Genomic DNA, 15,935 nt, shown 5'->3' on the forward strand with positions numbered 1-15,935 from the left:
TCCGGGAATCATAGAGACTACTTTTCTTATATCATGCTTTCCGAAGATAGTGCTTAGGCTTGGACCTTACAATATATTTATATATAAGTATTTAACTTTCAACTTTTGGAAGAGTGCTACAAAAAATGAAAGAATTATACTTACAAAGATGAACAACTATACTAATATTAAAAAGATTAAGCCTATTCCATCAAAAAATAAAAGCAGCCTGGTCATTTCAATTTTGGGCGAGTTCTATGCAGGCTTTCCCCTTTATCCTTCAGCTTGTGTAGTGTGTGTTTCTGACTTCTTAATTATCATTCTCAAATACATTAGAACAGAATGTAGAAGGTTTCTTCCAAGGAATTATTGGGTCACAACCAAACTTAAGCAATCCCTCCTGCATAGAGAAAGCACGCAACTTAATAAACAGATGAACATATGTAGAAATATTACATGCAACTGCAGGGCTCATGATGGAAAGAATACAAATGAGGAATCAACTTGTTTAACCATCCAAATCTAATAAAGTATTTGAATGCTCTAAACACAGAACAGTGGAAGCAAGGGACCAATGAACAATGCTCACCAAAGACAAGTGATTGTTCTTCTTGTTGCCCATAATATTCACTTTTCTACTAGAGGAACATTTTTAGCTTGTCATTTATTTAAGCCCTTCTTTCAATTGCATGATGATCTGCACATGATTCATAGGCTTGTTGCTGATTTCTTCCAATTTTAAACTATTGATGTGATGCTTGCATAGATGAGCTCCGTAATTTGTCTACCGAAACGAACCTGGTAGCACAATTTCTACTCTTTTGATCACAGATATGCTCATATGTATGATTTTTTTCTACAAGGACTATGTTATTTTCTATTAACTTCATGAAGTTGTATTATGGATTATGATACCTTATATCCTTATAAAAGATGCAAGTTCTTTTCTTGCCAAGGAAGCCTTTTTCTTTGCTTCAACACATCTTGAAATAGCCTGATAATATACACAAAATGGGCACAAAAAGTTTCCTTCTGCATCAATCTGACAAGTAGTCAGGCAGCTTTCATGAACCATAATTGGACAAGTAGTTGTTCTACAAACAAGCAATTTACCGCCTTCTTTACACTTCATACAAACATTATTTTCTGTCAGCCTAGTACTTGTTGAGATATCATGTCTAGAAGTGCAGCGAGAGCTAAATAATTCGCGCTTTTGTGCAGCAAGACCAATTTTTTCATTCTGATATTCGTCACCACTTAACATCACTGCCTCACCAGCTTTATCATCTGCAGCATTAGGTTCCTTCCCTTGAGCACCTGTTTTTCTTTTAGATTGCAATTCATGAATTACATTGAGTGCCTTATGTGCAGTATTGTCTCCGTTTTCAGGAAGAACTTCGTTTGTGAGCAGAACTTTTGTTTTAACTGGTTCATCATTTTGTTGCTGACAGTATTCAATGTCAGATGTATGCTTTATACTGATTGAAGCTTGTGGCTCACCATGAGAGACTTCATTCTGGTTACTGGATTTACACCAATTGGAAGCAAGGTGCTGATCATGACTACCCTCTTCAGACACTACTCCAAGATTTTCCCGGACATCCTTGTCGGTATGATTTTCTATTACCTGTTTTCCATGGGGAGGGACTGACTTCTCTTTGTCGGAATCAACATTTAAAAGTGAACTACATCTACTCTTCTTTGCATTTAGTTCATCACATTCACTAATATCAACTTGCTTTCTGAGTTGGTATCCCATCACATGCTCATCAGCCGACTTAACCCTGTTCCTCTTGCAGGGTATAATCTTATCAAGTAAAGACTCTTTCGATGATTCATTCACCTTCTCTAAAATTGCAAACATTGGGTTCTCTATTGCTTCCATGTTTTCGCAATAATTGTGATTCCCATTATCTCTTTTCCTAAGATCATCGCGTACATTGTCATTGACATGCACTGTATTCTCATTCTGATGTAGCAATCCACTAATGCCTCTTAAATGATCGGCATATGGATGAGTACCTTCAACGATTGATTCTTTTAGCTATATTTGACAAGAAAGAAGGGACACCAACCAATAAGAATGGTAAAAAAAGAAAAAGTGTATTAAACTCATAAGCGAAAACAACAGAAACATTCTTATTTTCTTAAGTAACTTTGAATCACCTGCTGTAAGTCACATTTGATAGTGCCTCTTTTATGCATAATAAATGGGAAAACATTCCATTTCAAAAGCTTAGCTCCATCCATTTCTAAATTGGGTAATGGTATCTGATTTTGTTTTCCCAAAAAAGTAGTCCATTAATTAGCATAATGATAAAGCTATCATCATAAAACATATCCGACGAAATAATTAACTAGTAAACAAATTGCTTTACACAATTTTACCTCATCCAGTATTTTTTGGAGGACATCTTCACAACTGCTAGAAAAATCAAACCGAACTCTTGAATCCAGGCTAGCTGATGTAGCTTCATCACAACCAACTCTATGAGCAGAATCGAAAATTTCCTCCAAACATCTAAGAGCAATCAATTCCCTTGTCTTTCCACAAAAATCAGCTCGCGCAACAGGGGCCGCACGAATCAAAGCTGGCGAACAAAAAGAAAAGAAACACAATCATGAATCAGCAATTTTCAGAATCCAAAACAAAAAGAAGCTCCTAAAATAAGGGATGGCTAGCCAAGTCAAGTGAGCTGTTTCAGTTTACATTTTGAATTTATATTCATATCATTTCATAATCAAAAGTAGATCATCATTATCTTGACAAAATTCAAAAGCAGTAAATAAGATGAAAAAAAAAAGAAATCAGTAAAACGATCATTATACTGAAGAAACAGTTCAAGTGGAAACATAAACAAGAAAAACAAAACAAAATCAAAACTTTTAAGAGAATAATAGTGGCATTATACCCTGTAATATAGAAATGTGGATTTGTTTGCTGCTTGCAACAGATTGAATGGCCCAAAGCCATGGAAGTGATGACGCAGAATCCACCATTTCAAACTGCACGTAAATTTTTTTTAAGAAAATGGTAACCAAATTCGAATAGCAGAAAAAAAAAAAGCTACCAAACAACAGTGTTACAATTAGTTACATCTTTTTTTATTCCAATTGCAGTAACTCTATCAAGAAACCCAGTCCTCAACGAAATTTAGTAGCGCAAGCAAAAAAAAAGTTAATAAAATCGAGTAATTTTAAAAAAAAAATCTAGTGAGAAAGAAAAAGAACGTACTTGAGAATCGATAGATGCGGAGGATTAAGTGGTGCTGAAATCTTCAAGAGAAGGAGAAGGAGAAGGAGAAGAAGCCATCGATGATTCCATCAACTAGTTTAACCTTCTCGTTCTTTTTGTCCCCCTTTTTTCTTTTTTCTTTTTTTTTTTTAAATGGAGTGCGATTATAAAAATTAACCACTTTTATTTATAGAATATCGGTGAATGATTCGGTGGTCCTCACTTGTTTTTTCACCAATTGTGGTGAAAACTTAAATCAACGGTTAGATCATTATTAAATTTGATCCAACGGTGGGTTATATTTTGTCAATTATAATCAATTTTTTTTTTTGTAATTAATGGTATATGAACTACGGCCCAATAGAATTTGTTATTTCCATAAAAAATTTTGCTGAATCCTAAATTTCACCCACACACAAAATTGAATTTCATAATTTCCAACTAGTTAAACACACAATTGTCTCCCTTCGTCAACATCAACATCATTATCTTCTTCTTCACTCTAATATTAATTATGTTGATGTTCAACTATGCATCTCCTAAGTTTATATTTTACACCCTTACAAGCTTATTTCTTTATCAAATTTATGGCGTATATCTTATCTCTCAATCTCTGCGAGGAAGCAATCTGAATCCCAATGTCTAATGAGGTAGGTTTTTCATTAATCTGAAACCCTAAGTCACACTCTTAGGATTAATTTTGATAGATTTCTTGCATCATGCCATCAAATACCTAGCCTAAAATTAGGTTATTTCTAGCATTATTTACTTATGTAATTAGATTATTATTTATCAACTGCAAGCAATGTTAAATTATTAACGACTTTAGATAAGGAGAAAACTGTCGAAACTGTATTCTTGTTGGGTGCATAGCATCGGTGGAAGACAGTCACCTATATGGGGACGATAGTGGCGACGAGTATTGTTGACTCATCGATTGTTCTAGAAATGCTCTCTTTTACACTACCCGTTCCCATTATCTGAATTGTCCCCTGTTCGGTTTTGACACAAAATTTTTTAATTTTGTAGTTTTTGTTGTGGTGGATGAGAAGATAGTTTTTCTACATTACAGTGGTGGACCAAATCTAGCAAACTCCTCTATCTCCATGACTTAGCAGTAGACCAAAAAAGCTTCACCTCTATGAGATAACACTAACACTGTTCTTTGTATTTTTCATTTTGTCACTTCATGTTTAACTTATGATTTTTATTGATTATTCTATTTGTAATTGTGACTTCAACTAAAACTGGTTTTGATTTTAAAGTAACTACTACAATTTAACTTCCTGCAATAATGTGTTGCTTATTATGCTGCAAATTGAAAATTAGTTCCATTTTATCGGAAAACCTAACTAAGAATACATTATGCATTCATATATATCTTCAATTGTTTTTGAACTTATACAAATCTTGAGGAGGGGTTGGCTTCAAATCTCCTTGTGTATATAATTATCAGCTTTGCTGAAGTACTTTACATTAATTAATGCATTCTTCTTTGAAGGTAAATGATTCTGAGTTTTTAGTGAGTTAATGAAGTAAATTTCGCTCATAATACTTATCATTCATTGTGTTAAAGACAAATTGAAGGGCTTTGGTATAATTCTTCTGAATTGTATAATATGTAAAGCTTAAATGAGCTTTCTTTTAATATAAATAAATCAATTTAAATAAATATTATATTTTTCTTAATGCTATAATATAGATTATCAACATTGAAGTTATATAACATCTGATTTGAAACTGTTACATTGTTCTTTGTGACTTAGATTTATGTTTCTAAAATATTTTTCTTTATCTTCTTTCCCAGGTTGCACAGTTTGAAATTTTGGATCACTAATATAGATAATATCCATTTCTTCTACTAGTTATGAGTCTCAAAACAAAGGACCATTAATTAGAGCTTGATTATTTATGTTATGCTATTTAATTTAATTTCATAATTCTGTGTAACTGACATTGTTATGCAGCCAATTAAGACTCAATAATTAGTATCTTTCACTTTATGTCCAACTTAAGGCCACAATTTCATGTTGCTAATACTCTTGGATTGTGATGTAATGTCATGTTATGTACTATTGTGCATAAATTAATACTTAATGCTTTTATAATTATATGATTGTGTCACTGAGTAACATAAATAGTTGGCAATCAATACATGTTTAGTTTTGTAAAAATATGTTCATGAACTCTAAAAATAAATAGTGTCATGACTTCACATACAAGTCTTTCAGTCAGTAAATAGATATAAATTTGGAGAAATTTCATATAATAAAACTACAAAATTAAAAGCATGCATTTAATAACATTTTTATGAAAGAACTCCTAAGAATAATGAATGTTGACCAGCCAATATTTTGATTGCCATAAAATAAAAGAGAAAGATAAATAAATGATTCATCCATAATATAGATAATAATTAAAGTTAAAGCCTTTGTAAGTACACCCATAATATCCAAACTGGCACAACTAAAATAAAATTAGATGATAATTAAAGCTTGAAAATAAAACTAGTTTATAATTAAAGCAAACTATATAATACGGGCTACATATGCCACAAAGAAAATGCTTAGGTATTGGTCCTTCATGCTCCCACCTGGTGCTTCTCCCACTCAATTGCATCTTTAAGAATCTCATTCTTCAACTGATTGAAGGGACTAGTAACCAAGTCCACCGCTAACTTAGCACGAAGCAAGTTGTGTTCCAACTGTTTAATGAAATTTATATTTTGTTAGAGTTTGGTTATCTATTAGTATATATATTTGATGGGATAAATGATAGGATAATTTCTAACATTCTTAATGTCCTCCCCATTGCAATCCAATGAATAATATTTTTCTTTACACGAAAAACTCAATTATCTTTTCAAATAAAATAATAAAAGAAATTGCCTTGATTAATATAGTGATAATAATTAGTAATCAAAGCCAGGTAGCTCACCATGCCTGGGAGATCATAATCAAACTGATTTTTCATGTTGATCCATGAAATAACCCAGCTAGCAGAATTGGTACTGCAGTAACAACAAACAATTACTATACAATGTTATTTAATTATACTATCGGCTAAATATTTTTTTGTGGCTTAACAACTACCCGCTGCGACAATTTGGTATGCCCTTTCCATCTATAATTGGCCAATCCGGTAAGCCATGGGGTAGAAATTTCTCATCCGTGTCAAAGCATTCACTTGTTATTTTGAACAACATTTTGGCCTACAAATTACCAAGAATTTTTGAGTGGTTAAATTATTTGATAGCAAGCACCTAATTTGTAATTTTTTATCTTATGAAAAGAAGCCTTACAACATCGCGCATCCGAGCCTTTCTATCTCTAACCAAGTACGGTTGTGGATTAGAGTCAAGGTAATATAAAGCCTCTTGGTGCATTCCAATTACCATCGCAAACCAATTAGCACCGAGATCCTCAATTGGCACATAGATCTTGAAATTTGGATTAATTAGATAGCATATAGGATATTCACATATCATAATTACTCTTAATACACAGGACCTTTAAACTTAAAGGTAACAATAAACAATACTGTATCCAAATTAAAGATTTTGTAGAATTTAAAGGAGAGGGTCATCTTACATATTGCAGTTGTGTTGATGCTTTGATCCAAGTGTTCATATACTCCATCTGCATGAGTGCTTGACTCTTTTTCTCATGCACATCCTCCTATCAATCAAAATTCATGTTAAATAAATTATTGGAGTATAGTTGATAAACTCTATTAAAATATGCTATGTTATGATCACAATATTCATAATATTTCATGCAATTGGACTAACTAACCGCAAAAGTGGGAGGAAGACACCAAATGTAGGGGTCAGGGTAAGCAAATTGAGCGAGTGTCACGTTTTTGCATAGCATTTGCACGACCAATTCATCTATATCATTTTCAGGAAGAAGGCTATGCATGATTTTTCTTGTAGCTGTCATTTCGCCCATCTTCACCAGATACTCCCTTTGTAGAGTCAACAAGAACACATGGATTAATCAATAATTATAATTTGACTATGTGGTTATTGTCTTTTTTTATGATATTGCAAACACATAAAGTTCAGATTTTTACTCTTGATACACTCCGCTGTTGAAGATGTATGCAAATATCCTTGCTTGCACATCATTGAAGTCCATTGCAGGTGTTACCTTGAACTTGTTTCTCCCGCTCTGCACAAAAAAATATTTAATACAAGTTATGGAGACAAAGTAATGCAACTATATTATTGACTGTGATTGAGTTTAGCACAAAATTAAACAAGGTACCTTTGTGGTAGCATTGGTCCGACGAGAGCCTTGGCCTACACAATGCCTCTTCAACGGAGGGCTTTTCCTGGTTGGCCCCTGATTACCTACACTGTTAACTGTAGGTAAACCTGTTCCCTTCTCCTTTTTGGGTTTTCTAGTAAAAGGGGTCCTGAACAACCTATTCCTTATGATATTGGTGTAGGCTGGAGCTTGCACTAAATTCTCTTCAGTATTGGGAGCTATAGGAGAGATGTTATGAATTCCAGAAGGAACCAAGTTAGTTGGGGTTTTCTCTTCCTTGTTTGTGTAAACCAAATTGTCATCAGAATCAATATATATTAAATCTTCTGCAGGCTTCTCAATAAGATCATTTTTTGGTTCTTTCTCAGCCTGTAATTTCTCAACTGAGCCCTTCAGCTCTTTAATTTGAACTTGTTGCTCCTACAAGACAATGAAGCATTTGGCTTGATATAAATGTTTAAAAAACTTCAGAGAGCATTGTAAATGACAGGCCATTAAATAATAATAATAATCATTTTATTTTGAATTTTTTACCTCAAAGAGTCTTATCAGCTGCCGCATGAATTGCCTTGTCTCCATGTCCACTTGTTGGCACGTCCCAGTGGCCAAACTCTCCTTAAACATCTGAAAGCCGTGTTGGGAAGGATCCAGGTGTTGCGAGCCTACGAAGAGCATGTTTTGTCCACCTCCAACTACTTCATTCAATTGTTGTACATCATGCGGGGTCTCAATCGAAACTCCATTAGAATTGAAGTTTGCATGTGTCCCTTCTTTAGACTCTCCACGCAGAGACTCTGTTCCATTGGTGTTGTCAACTTGTCCAACTTCCACCATTTTTTCTGGGACAGCATGGTCATGGTTGCTTTCAACCTTGGCAAAAGCATCACTACAAGCATATGGTGAACAATATAGTTAGATAAGTTAGTATACCTGGACCCAACAAATAAAAACTTATATTAAAATACACACTGAAGTTGCAATCTTAATGTTGTTACCTGCCGTAAACTTGTGAAACAGAGCCGGTGATGTCAAATGCCTCCAAGTTCAGGAATTCCATTGAAGAGTTTTTTCTGTTACTGGTTTTCCTTCTATGTGTAATAGTGAATTGTGAAACATATGTTATATAGGGAATAATATGGGATATAGGAAGTTGTATGGACTCATATTGGCGCCAAAATATGGTTGTGCAGAAAATTTCTGGACAAGGCACGATCATGTACGAATATTGAGCAATGCAGTTGGGAGGACAAATGCGAGAGATGGTCGCATGAGTTATGGTTATCATAGTATATGATTACATAATGATAATAGCCTATTGTTTGATTATAATAGTTACTTACTATCGGATTACTATACAGCCTATGTGATACCAGTATCCCACACATCTGATCCTGTCTTTAATTGAGGGAGTATTAAATGAAGATCAAATAAAGTAATATAGAAAGAGTTTGCTAAATTTTTCTTACTAATAAAATAATATCATACAAGAATTTATTTTATAAGTTTATAATTTAAAATTTAGTATTTAAGATTTATAATTGGTTAAATATTTATTTAAAATGGTAAATTTTGATTGTCATTTAGTATTTTTGAAAGGGTTCACCTCTTGCCAAATTGTTAACTTTTAATTAATCTAATTTTATTATGTCTTATTTTTAATGTAATTTTATCTAATGTCTAAACTTACTATTAATTAAGCTAACGACACCTTAGTCTATACACTTCCACATAAGCTTTTTTAGGTCATTTAAATTCTTTAATTTCACTACCACCCACAGTTATTAGAATAAATTTCTAAGAAAAGGCATGATTTTTAATCAAAAATTCATATCATCACCACCCAAAAGCTTATGTCAAGGACAAACCAGACCACATATATGTCCACAACTTTGCCAATACAGCCTGGGCGACTGGTATACAGGTACAACCTCAACAAACACACTCAAAAAAGAGAGAGCATGCAGTACTATTTGCTAAGGCTCACAAAAGAGACAAAATTATGTCACACTCATTGGCAGTAATAGGACATTAGTGTCTACACATGTGCTTTTCTAATTTGGCGAATTTGTGTAGCCATGTGTAAGCAAATAAGGTGGCTGAAGTCGAAAAGACACATACATTCCTCAGTAGCAAATCACCCCCACAAAAGAATGCGTACGCAATAGAATGCAAGGATCATCGATTGAGCCATTTTCAATATGGAGGGGAATAACACATTGATGGATATTCTGCTATCTGAGATACGACTACTCCGGGAAAAGGTTGACGACATTGAAAAAAAAATTGATACGCAGATAAACGCCCTGGCTCACGTCGAGTCTATCCTTCTTGCCAACGGTGACTCAAGTAGTGGGATCAAAGGAGGGCGGAGGAAGAAACAGAGAATGAGGTCACCTCATCCAGGTGTGTTCAGTGAAGGTGCCACTGAGAGGGTCCAACAACAACTAAAATCAGCATCTACTACCAAACTCAAAGCACAGGAAAAAAATTTTAAGCTCACGGATAAAGAAACGGACCTGATTACCTTGCTTACTGATGTTGATGAGGACCCAAAGGAAGTTTTTGAAGTCAATACAGTTGATATGCCACCTCCAAAATCTATTAACAGGGTGGTAACTCCAAGGAGTCACGTGATTACAACCATGTCTCAGCCACCGCATAGGATTAAGCCAACCCAGAAAGCTCCCGCTGGCACCAATTCTAAGGGAAATTTAGTGGCAATAGGTAGCACGGCAAGATTTCGAACACCGGTAACACTTTGCATCTTATGAATTTTTCGATTTGTAATATCATTTTTTATCTTCTGATATGGTTCCGTTACTAATGTTGATGGATGGGGAAAACGTAGCATATGCTGTCAAATGGAAATGCCTCAAGCACTGTCCCACCAAAGAATAACCATCGCAGCACCCTTGTTGAAACACTAAGTACGCAACTGCATCTCCAAGCTGCTGCACCAAGAGGGAAAATCCTATCAGGAAAAAAAGTCAATCACAATGTTGCATCGTTAGTGGAGTTATCATTCAATTTCAAACCAGTCCCTGAGATGAATTTAAGAAAAGAACATGAGAAAATCGGAGCATATATCTTTTGTTCATCACTTGATGGGGAGTAAGTTGTTGCTTTTTAAGTGTCTCCATGAGAAACCTTACATGAAGATGACATTGAACTAAAATTTGTTTATCCAATTCACTGAACTCTATTGCAGAGAGGAGATCATTAAGCATGGGGACTGCAGAATCTCTAGAGCGCAGCTAACATGCATGTGCCCGGGGCATGAGATTTCAGAAGAGGTTTGCATTTAAGAATTAAAATTCCATAAAATTAACAACACTAACTCATTAATTCTTCAGTGATTTACACATCGAAACAATAATATAAATTACCTTAAAACTGCAGGTGTTTACACTGATGGCCATTAGAACAACACATGAACAGAGTAACAAAAGGATACTATGGAGCTTACCACCATTGTTTGCGGTAATCTCAATTATTAAGTATAACAATTCTAAATATGTGTAACAATGTAGCATATAGTAAGTCTAATATGAGTGTTATGTCGAGAAACTTGTACAATTGTGTAAATGATTAACTGGATTTAATACAATTTGAATTGACTAGTCTCATATTTTGTGTGTTATGCTATACATTATTGATCAAATTTCAGGAGGACATCTTTAGAGATAAAACACTGGATGACTTGCTCAGAGACTATGGGAAAGATTTTATGCAACCCAACAAGAATATTAAGTGGGTATATCCACTGACCTTAACTAATTTAAGTATTTAAAATTAGAGGACAAAACTAATTTAGGTATATATATCATTTGTTGTGTACATGATATTTAAATAAAAAAAATTTTCAAATTTTAGGTATATATACCAGTTAAGGAGAAGGTTGGTCATTGGTATCTTATAGTCTTTAGCATCGTAGACAAGGTAACCTATTATTTCGATGTGTTATCACCAAAACATGGCGAGGAACAAAGGCTCCAGGACATGAAAGTAATAGTAAGTATCTCAATATAGCAAGTAACATGATATGCTAAAATAAGGTCCATTGTGTCTCATAAAGCCATGGTTACAGGGACAAGTGCTTGTTCAAATAATATTATCAGAGGATTATGTCAAACATGGAATGCCAGGTAAGGACCATTTTGAAAAATGGGATATACTTAGAGGATATGGATTACCGCAACTGGAATCAAGGTAGACCATTTATTAGTATGTTTTCGCTTCTCTTGTCAATGCACATCCTTCCATTGAGGTTTTAATCAAACTTTAACAATCTGACACAGTGAAAATTCTGCTTGTTGGGTTATGCAATGGCTAAATATGGAATCTCACTTCACCCCATCTGTCCTTGGAGTGGTAAGGGTACACACCTTGAGTTGTCTTAGCTCTACTTATAATCATTGTATTATTAAAGTGCCAATTTGGTGAACATGTAGCTCAAGGATGAGAAGGTCCGCATGAGTAGCACGTTGAAGCTTGTATTATCTGAGAGTAACGAAAGGAAGCGAGACGTTCAAATAAGCACAGATCGATGGTGGAATGCGGTTGTGGCAAAAAATTAACTAGATATTTGAATTTGAGTGCAAAAATATTTCTATCATATGGTTATTAACTTGGATATTTGAATTTAAGTTCCAAAATGTTTATTTTACTTATGGATAAGATAATTATCCATGTTTATGATTTAAACTATTTTAATCATATTTAAATTATTTTTTACTCATTTTTCACATTGAATTAAACCGATGCACATAGCAATCTTGCTGCAAGGTGCAAAAAATATTAGAATTGAACTAATAACTAAAAATATTCTCATCATTAAAGAACAATGAAATGAGAGCACATAGTTTAAAGCACTATGTTATTAACATAAAAAGAAACCTGTCATAGAAATAGTCACAAAGATGATGATAGAGGATAACAAAAGACTATTTTACATTATTTTCTTCTATTTTTAGAGACTTCAATGTGTGATAAAATAATTAACTCAGCCCAATTTCTCAAAAATTGAGATGAATTAAAAAAATTGAGTGACTATTTTTTACTAACAGGATGCATTTTTGTAAGTCTCTTGTGTCTCATACTAGTGAAAAAGTAGCACTTTAAAATAGAAATATAATCACAAAATAGCAGACAACTTAGAATCATGGATTTAAAAGAGTCCATTGTTGTCTTTGTATGATCTATCACTAACTAACCTGCATAGCATAACTAATGAATGAATTGAAGTTAAAAGGATTGAGTTTTGCCATTGTATGATCTACCACCAACTAACTTACATAACATTACTAGTGCATGAATTTGAATATCCTTGTTATTATATGAAGAGTAATATAAGATCCAAGCATTCAGACTTATGAAACACTAATACCCAAGACAAAAGACAAGATGAAAAAATCCCTCAAATTTTAACATAAACACCATATTTATTCCCAACTTTCATCTTTCATCTTTCATCAATGTAGCCTAAAATTTAACATAAACACCATATTTATTCCCAACTTTCATCTTTCATCTTTCATCAATGTAGCCTAAAATTGGTAATCAGTAACTACAAAAAATCAATTAGACATAATTAAAAGTTAGAACTTAAACCCAATATACACCAAATTAGACAGGATTAATTTCTCACATTTGTGTTGTATTTAAATAGAAGATATCCATATTTCAAAAAGACAAAAAAAAAAAAAAAATCTAAAGGTTAAATCAAAGGTAATTTGAGCTGGAACAAGTAAATAATACGTAATACACATTACAAATTAAATGAAACAAAAATAATATAGGACTAATTAATTTCATTGGCTCCATCGTCCTCATTTCCAAATTCATAATTAGAGTCATCTATCTCCATATCCTGAAATAACACAAAATTTATGAGCAACACATGAAAAATTCCAAAGTAGCCAGTAAATAAAATATCAAAGTTGAGAAATGTCTCACTTGATCTCTGCTAGATTCATAACTAGAATTTACCGCACATTCACCTTCATCTTCCTCGTAAATGAAGTCTTCTTCCTCATCCCACATAGCCTCATATGCATCATCATCTGTAGGTAGATTATGCCGTTCATGTGAACTCCTATCATACTTACTCCGATATGGACATGTAGTTTTGTTATGTCCGAGCTCCCGGCATATACTACACCGTTGTCCGGCACGATCCTTAGCTCTTCTACGAATTGGGGGGTCACGAGGATCTGTATGAGTGGCAGGAATTGCACTACTAGAAGCAACTGCACTAGCAATATCATCAGCTTTCATTTTATCCACTGTGTTTATCGCCCAATCCCTCATGCTCCTGAACCTATCATCTTTACCTGCTGATAGTGTAGCCACCAATCTAAACCAGTCCATCAAACACCAGTATTGGGTAGACTTTAAGCAATCCCAAGTGAACCCCCTTGTATCTTGTATTTGTTGTTTCACATTTTTGGTCCACCTATCTAGAACTAAACATTTTGGCAATTCACAAATGTCAAGTGTAACTAAAACAGATAGAATGTGTTCGCAAGGAATGCCAAATGACTCCATCCTCATACAGGAGCAAGTAAACTCCATTGGTAAATCACAGAAAGATACTTGCCATGTATCGTTAGGACTACCATACTTAACCACCGTGTATAACATATAAGAACCAACATCAATGCAATCTAACACTTTCATTGAACCAGACCTTATAATAATAGGGCGAAATAGAAAAAATACCTCTCTTGTATATAAATTAGCTGCAGACTTCTCCAATGACAATAAATGAGTTTGCATCACAGGTACTCCATGTGCACATTCAAAGTCTGCTAGACTATCTTTGAAACGAATGTAGGCAACACATCTATCAAAGTGCTCTACAAAATCTCTTAAATTATACCTGGACTTGACATACTTTACAATAACTGAGTGCAACCCCTCACATCGAGAAGTGGTCCTAAACCCAGCAAAGAACTTCCCACGGATATGTGCTGTTGCCCAACTATGACGGTTATCATACATATCAATTATCCATTGCTTGTCTTGCACATCAAACTCTTCAACCATCCGATCCCACTTACTACGGAATACACCAACCTCGTAATCACCCAGCATGCACTTCTTAAACTGCGATGTGAACCTAGGGTTACCTACATTACTCGTGGCATTGCGAATAAGGTGCCAAGCACATAGGCGATGATGTGCATTAGGAAAAACATTTTCGATTGCATTTTTCATTGAAAGGGCACCATCTGTGATAACTGAAATTGGGGCCTTCCCCTTCATTGCTTCCAGCAAACTTTTTAACAACCAAATATATGTTTGCTCCGACTCATCACACACAAGAGCGGCTGCAAAGACAACTGTGCGGTTATGGTTATTAACACCCGAAAAAACGACAAGTGGACAATGATATTTGTTCTTCTTGTAAGTAGCGTCAAAAGCCAATACATCACCAAACAATTGATAATCCATTTGGCTTATTCCATCACACCAAAATAAATTCTTTATCGAGTGAAACCTATCAACCTCATATCTTATAACCATGACAGGATCAATGGACTTCATCTTCCTCAAAAATTGAAGAGCCGCACTAGCATCACCCTTCAACCGTCGACGTTGCTGTGCGACTTGATTGTACAAGTCCCTGGGCAAAAAGGGAACATTGTGGTGACCACCAGATTGGCTTGAGAGTGCTGCAAAAATATGTGCAGTGCCTAATCCACCCTTCCTCATTATATTTATTTGCTCAATGTCTGCAGCAGGTATTTTCCTGTGACCAGGAAGCATTGCAGTAAAAATTGGAGGAAGAAGGTCGTGATTATGCAAATCAGAAAATTTTGAAACAATCCAGCGACCACTAACAACGTCAAATGACACCTGAACCTTTGCCTTACAGCCACATCTAGTTTCATCTCTAGGCTCTTGTTTTCTGGTATGCATATTATCTGCCTTTTTTTGTCGGAAGCCCTCGCGACAACAAACAAAATTCTGTCGATTGATTATCCCATTATGCTTTCGCGTCTTACTTTTTCGACCACTAAATCCCCTTGACTTGGCAAATGCATTGTAGAAATCAAAAGCCACTCCTAGATCACTGAAATGATATCTTTTTATATCAACATCTACAATATTCAAGAACTCAGTCTTTCCTATGTCCTCCCACCCGTCAATCTTATAAGATTCATCCAATTGATCAAAATGGGCACCTTCATTGGGTTCAGAAGCATCAACTTCTGCATTTGCCAAGTTAGCATCCATGAAGATATCGTCGTCCAGGAGCTCATCACCGTTTCTCAAGGGATTCTCCAAATTCCCGTTAAACCCGTCAACATTATTGGTTTCATCTACATAATCCTACATGAACAAATTAATTTAGACTAGGTATTTGACGGCATGATGCAAGAAATCTATCAAAATTAATCCTAAGAGTGTGAGTTAGGGTTTCAGATTGATGAAAAACCTACCTC

At 34.5% G+C, this 15,935-nt stretch overlaps 1 protein-coding gene across 1 annotated transcript; it reads right to left on the reverse strand.

Moving 5' to 3' along the window:
- Positions 1-53: 53 nt before the first annotated feature.
- Positions 54-3,376, reverse strand: LOC112755196 (uncharacterized). Its single transcript, XM_072219732.1, has 6 exons — positions 3,215-3,376; positions 2,892-2,985; positions 2,368-2,570; positions 2,146-2,250; positions 569-2,023; positions 54-379 (listed from the first exon to the last, which is right to left on the reverse strand). Exons 2-5 carry the CDS (start codon positions 2,977-2,979, stop codon positions 896-898), a joined length of 1,524 nt encoding a protein of 507 aa, XP_072075833.1. The 5' UTR covers positions 2,980-2,985; positions 3,215-3,376; the 3' UTR covers positions 54-379; positions 569-895.
- Positions 3,377-15,935: the final 12,559 nt, after the last annotated feature.

The sequence above is a fragment of the Arachis hypogaea genome, chromosome 16 (genome assembly GCF_003086295.3).
Source record: "Arachis hypogaea cultivar Tifrunner chromosome 16, arahy.Tifrunner.gnm2.J5K5, whole genome shotgun sequence".
NCBI classification, from domain to species: Eukaryota; Viridiplantae; Streptophyta; class Magnoliopsida; order Fabales; family Fabaceae; genus Arachis; species Arachis hypogaea.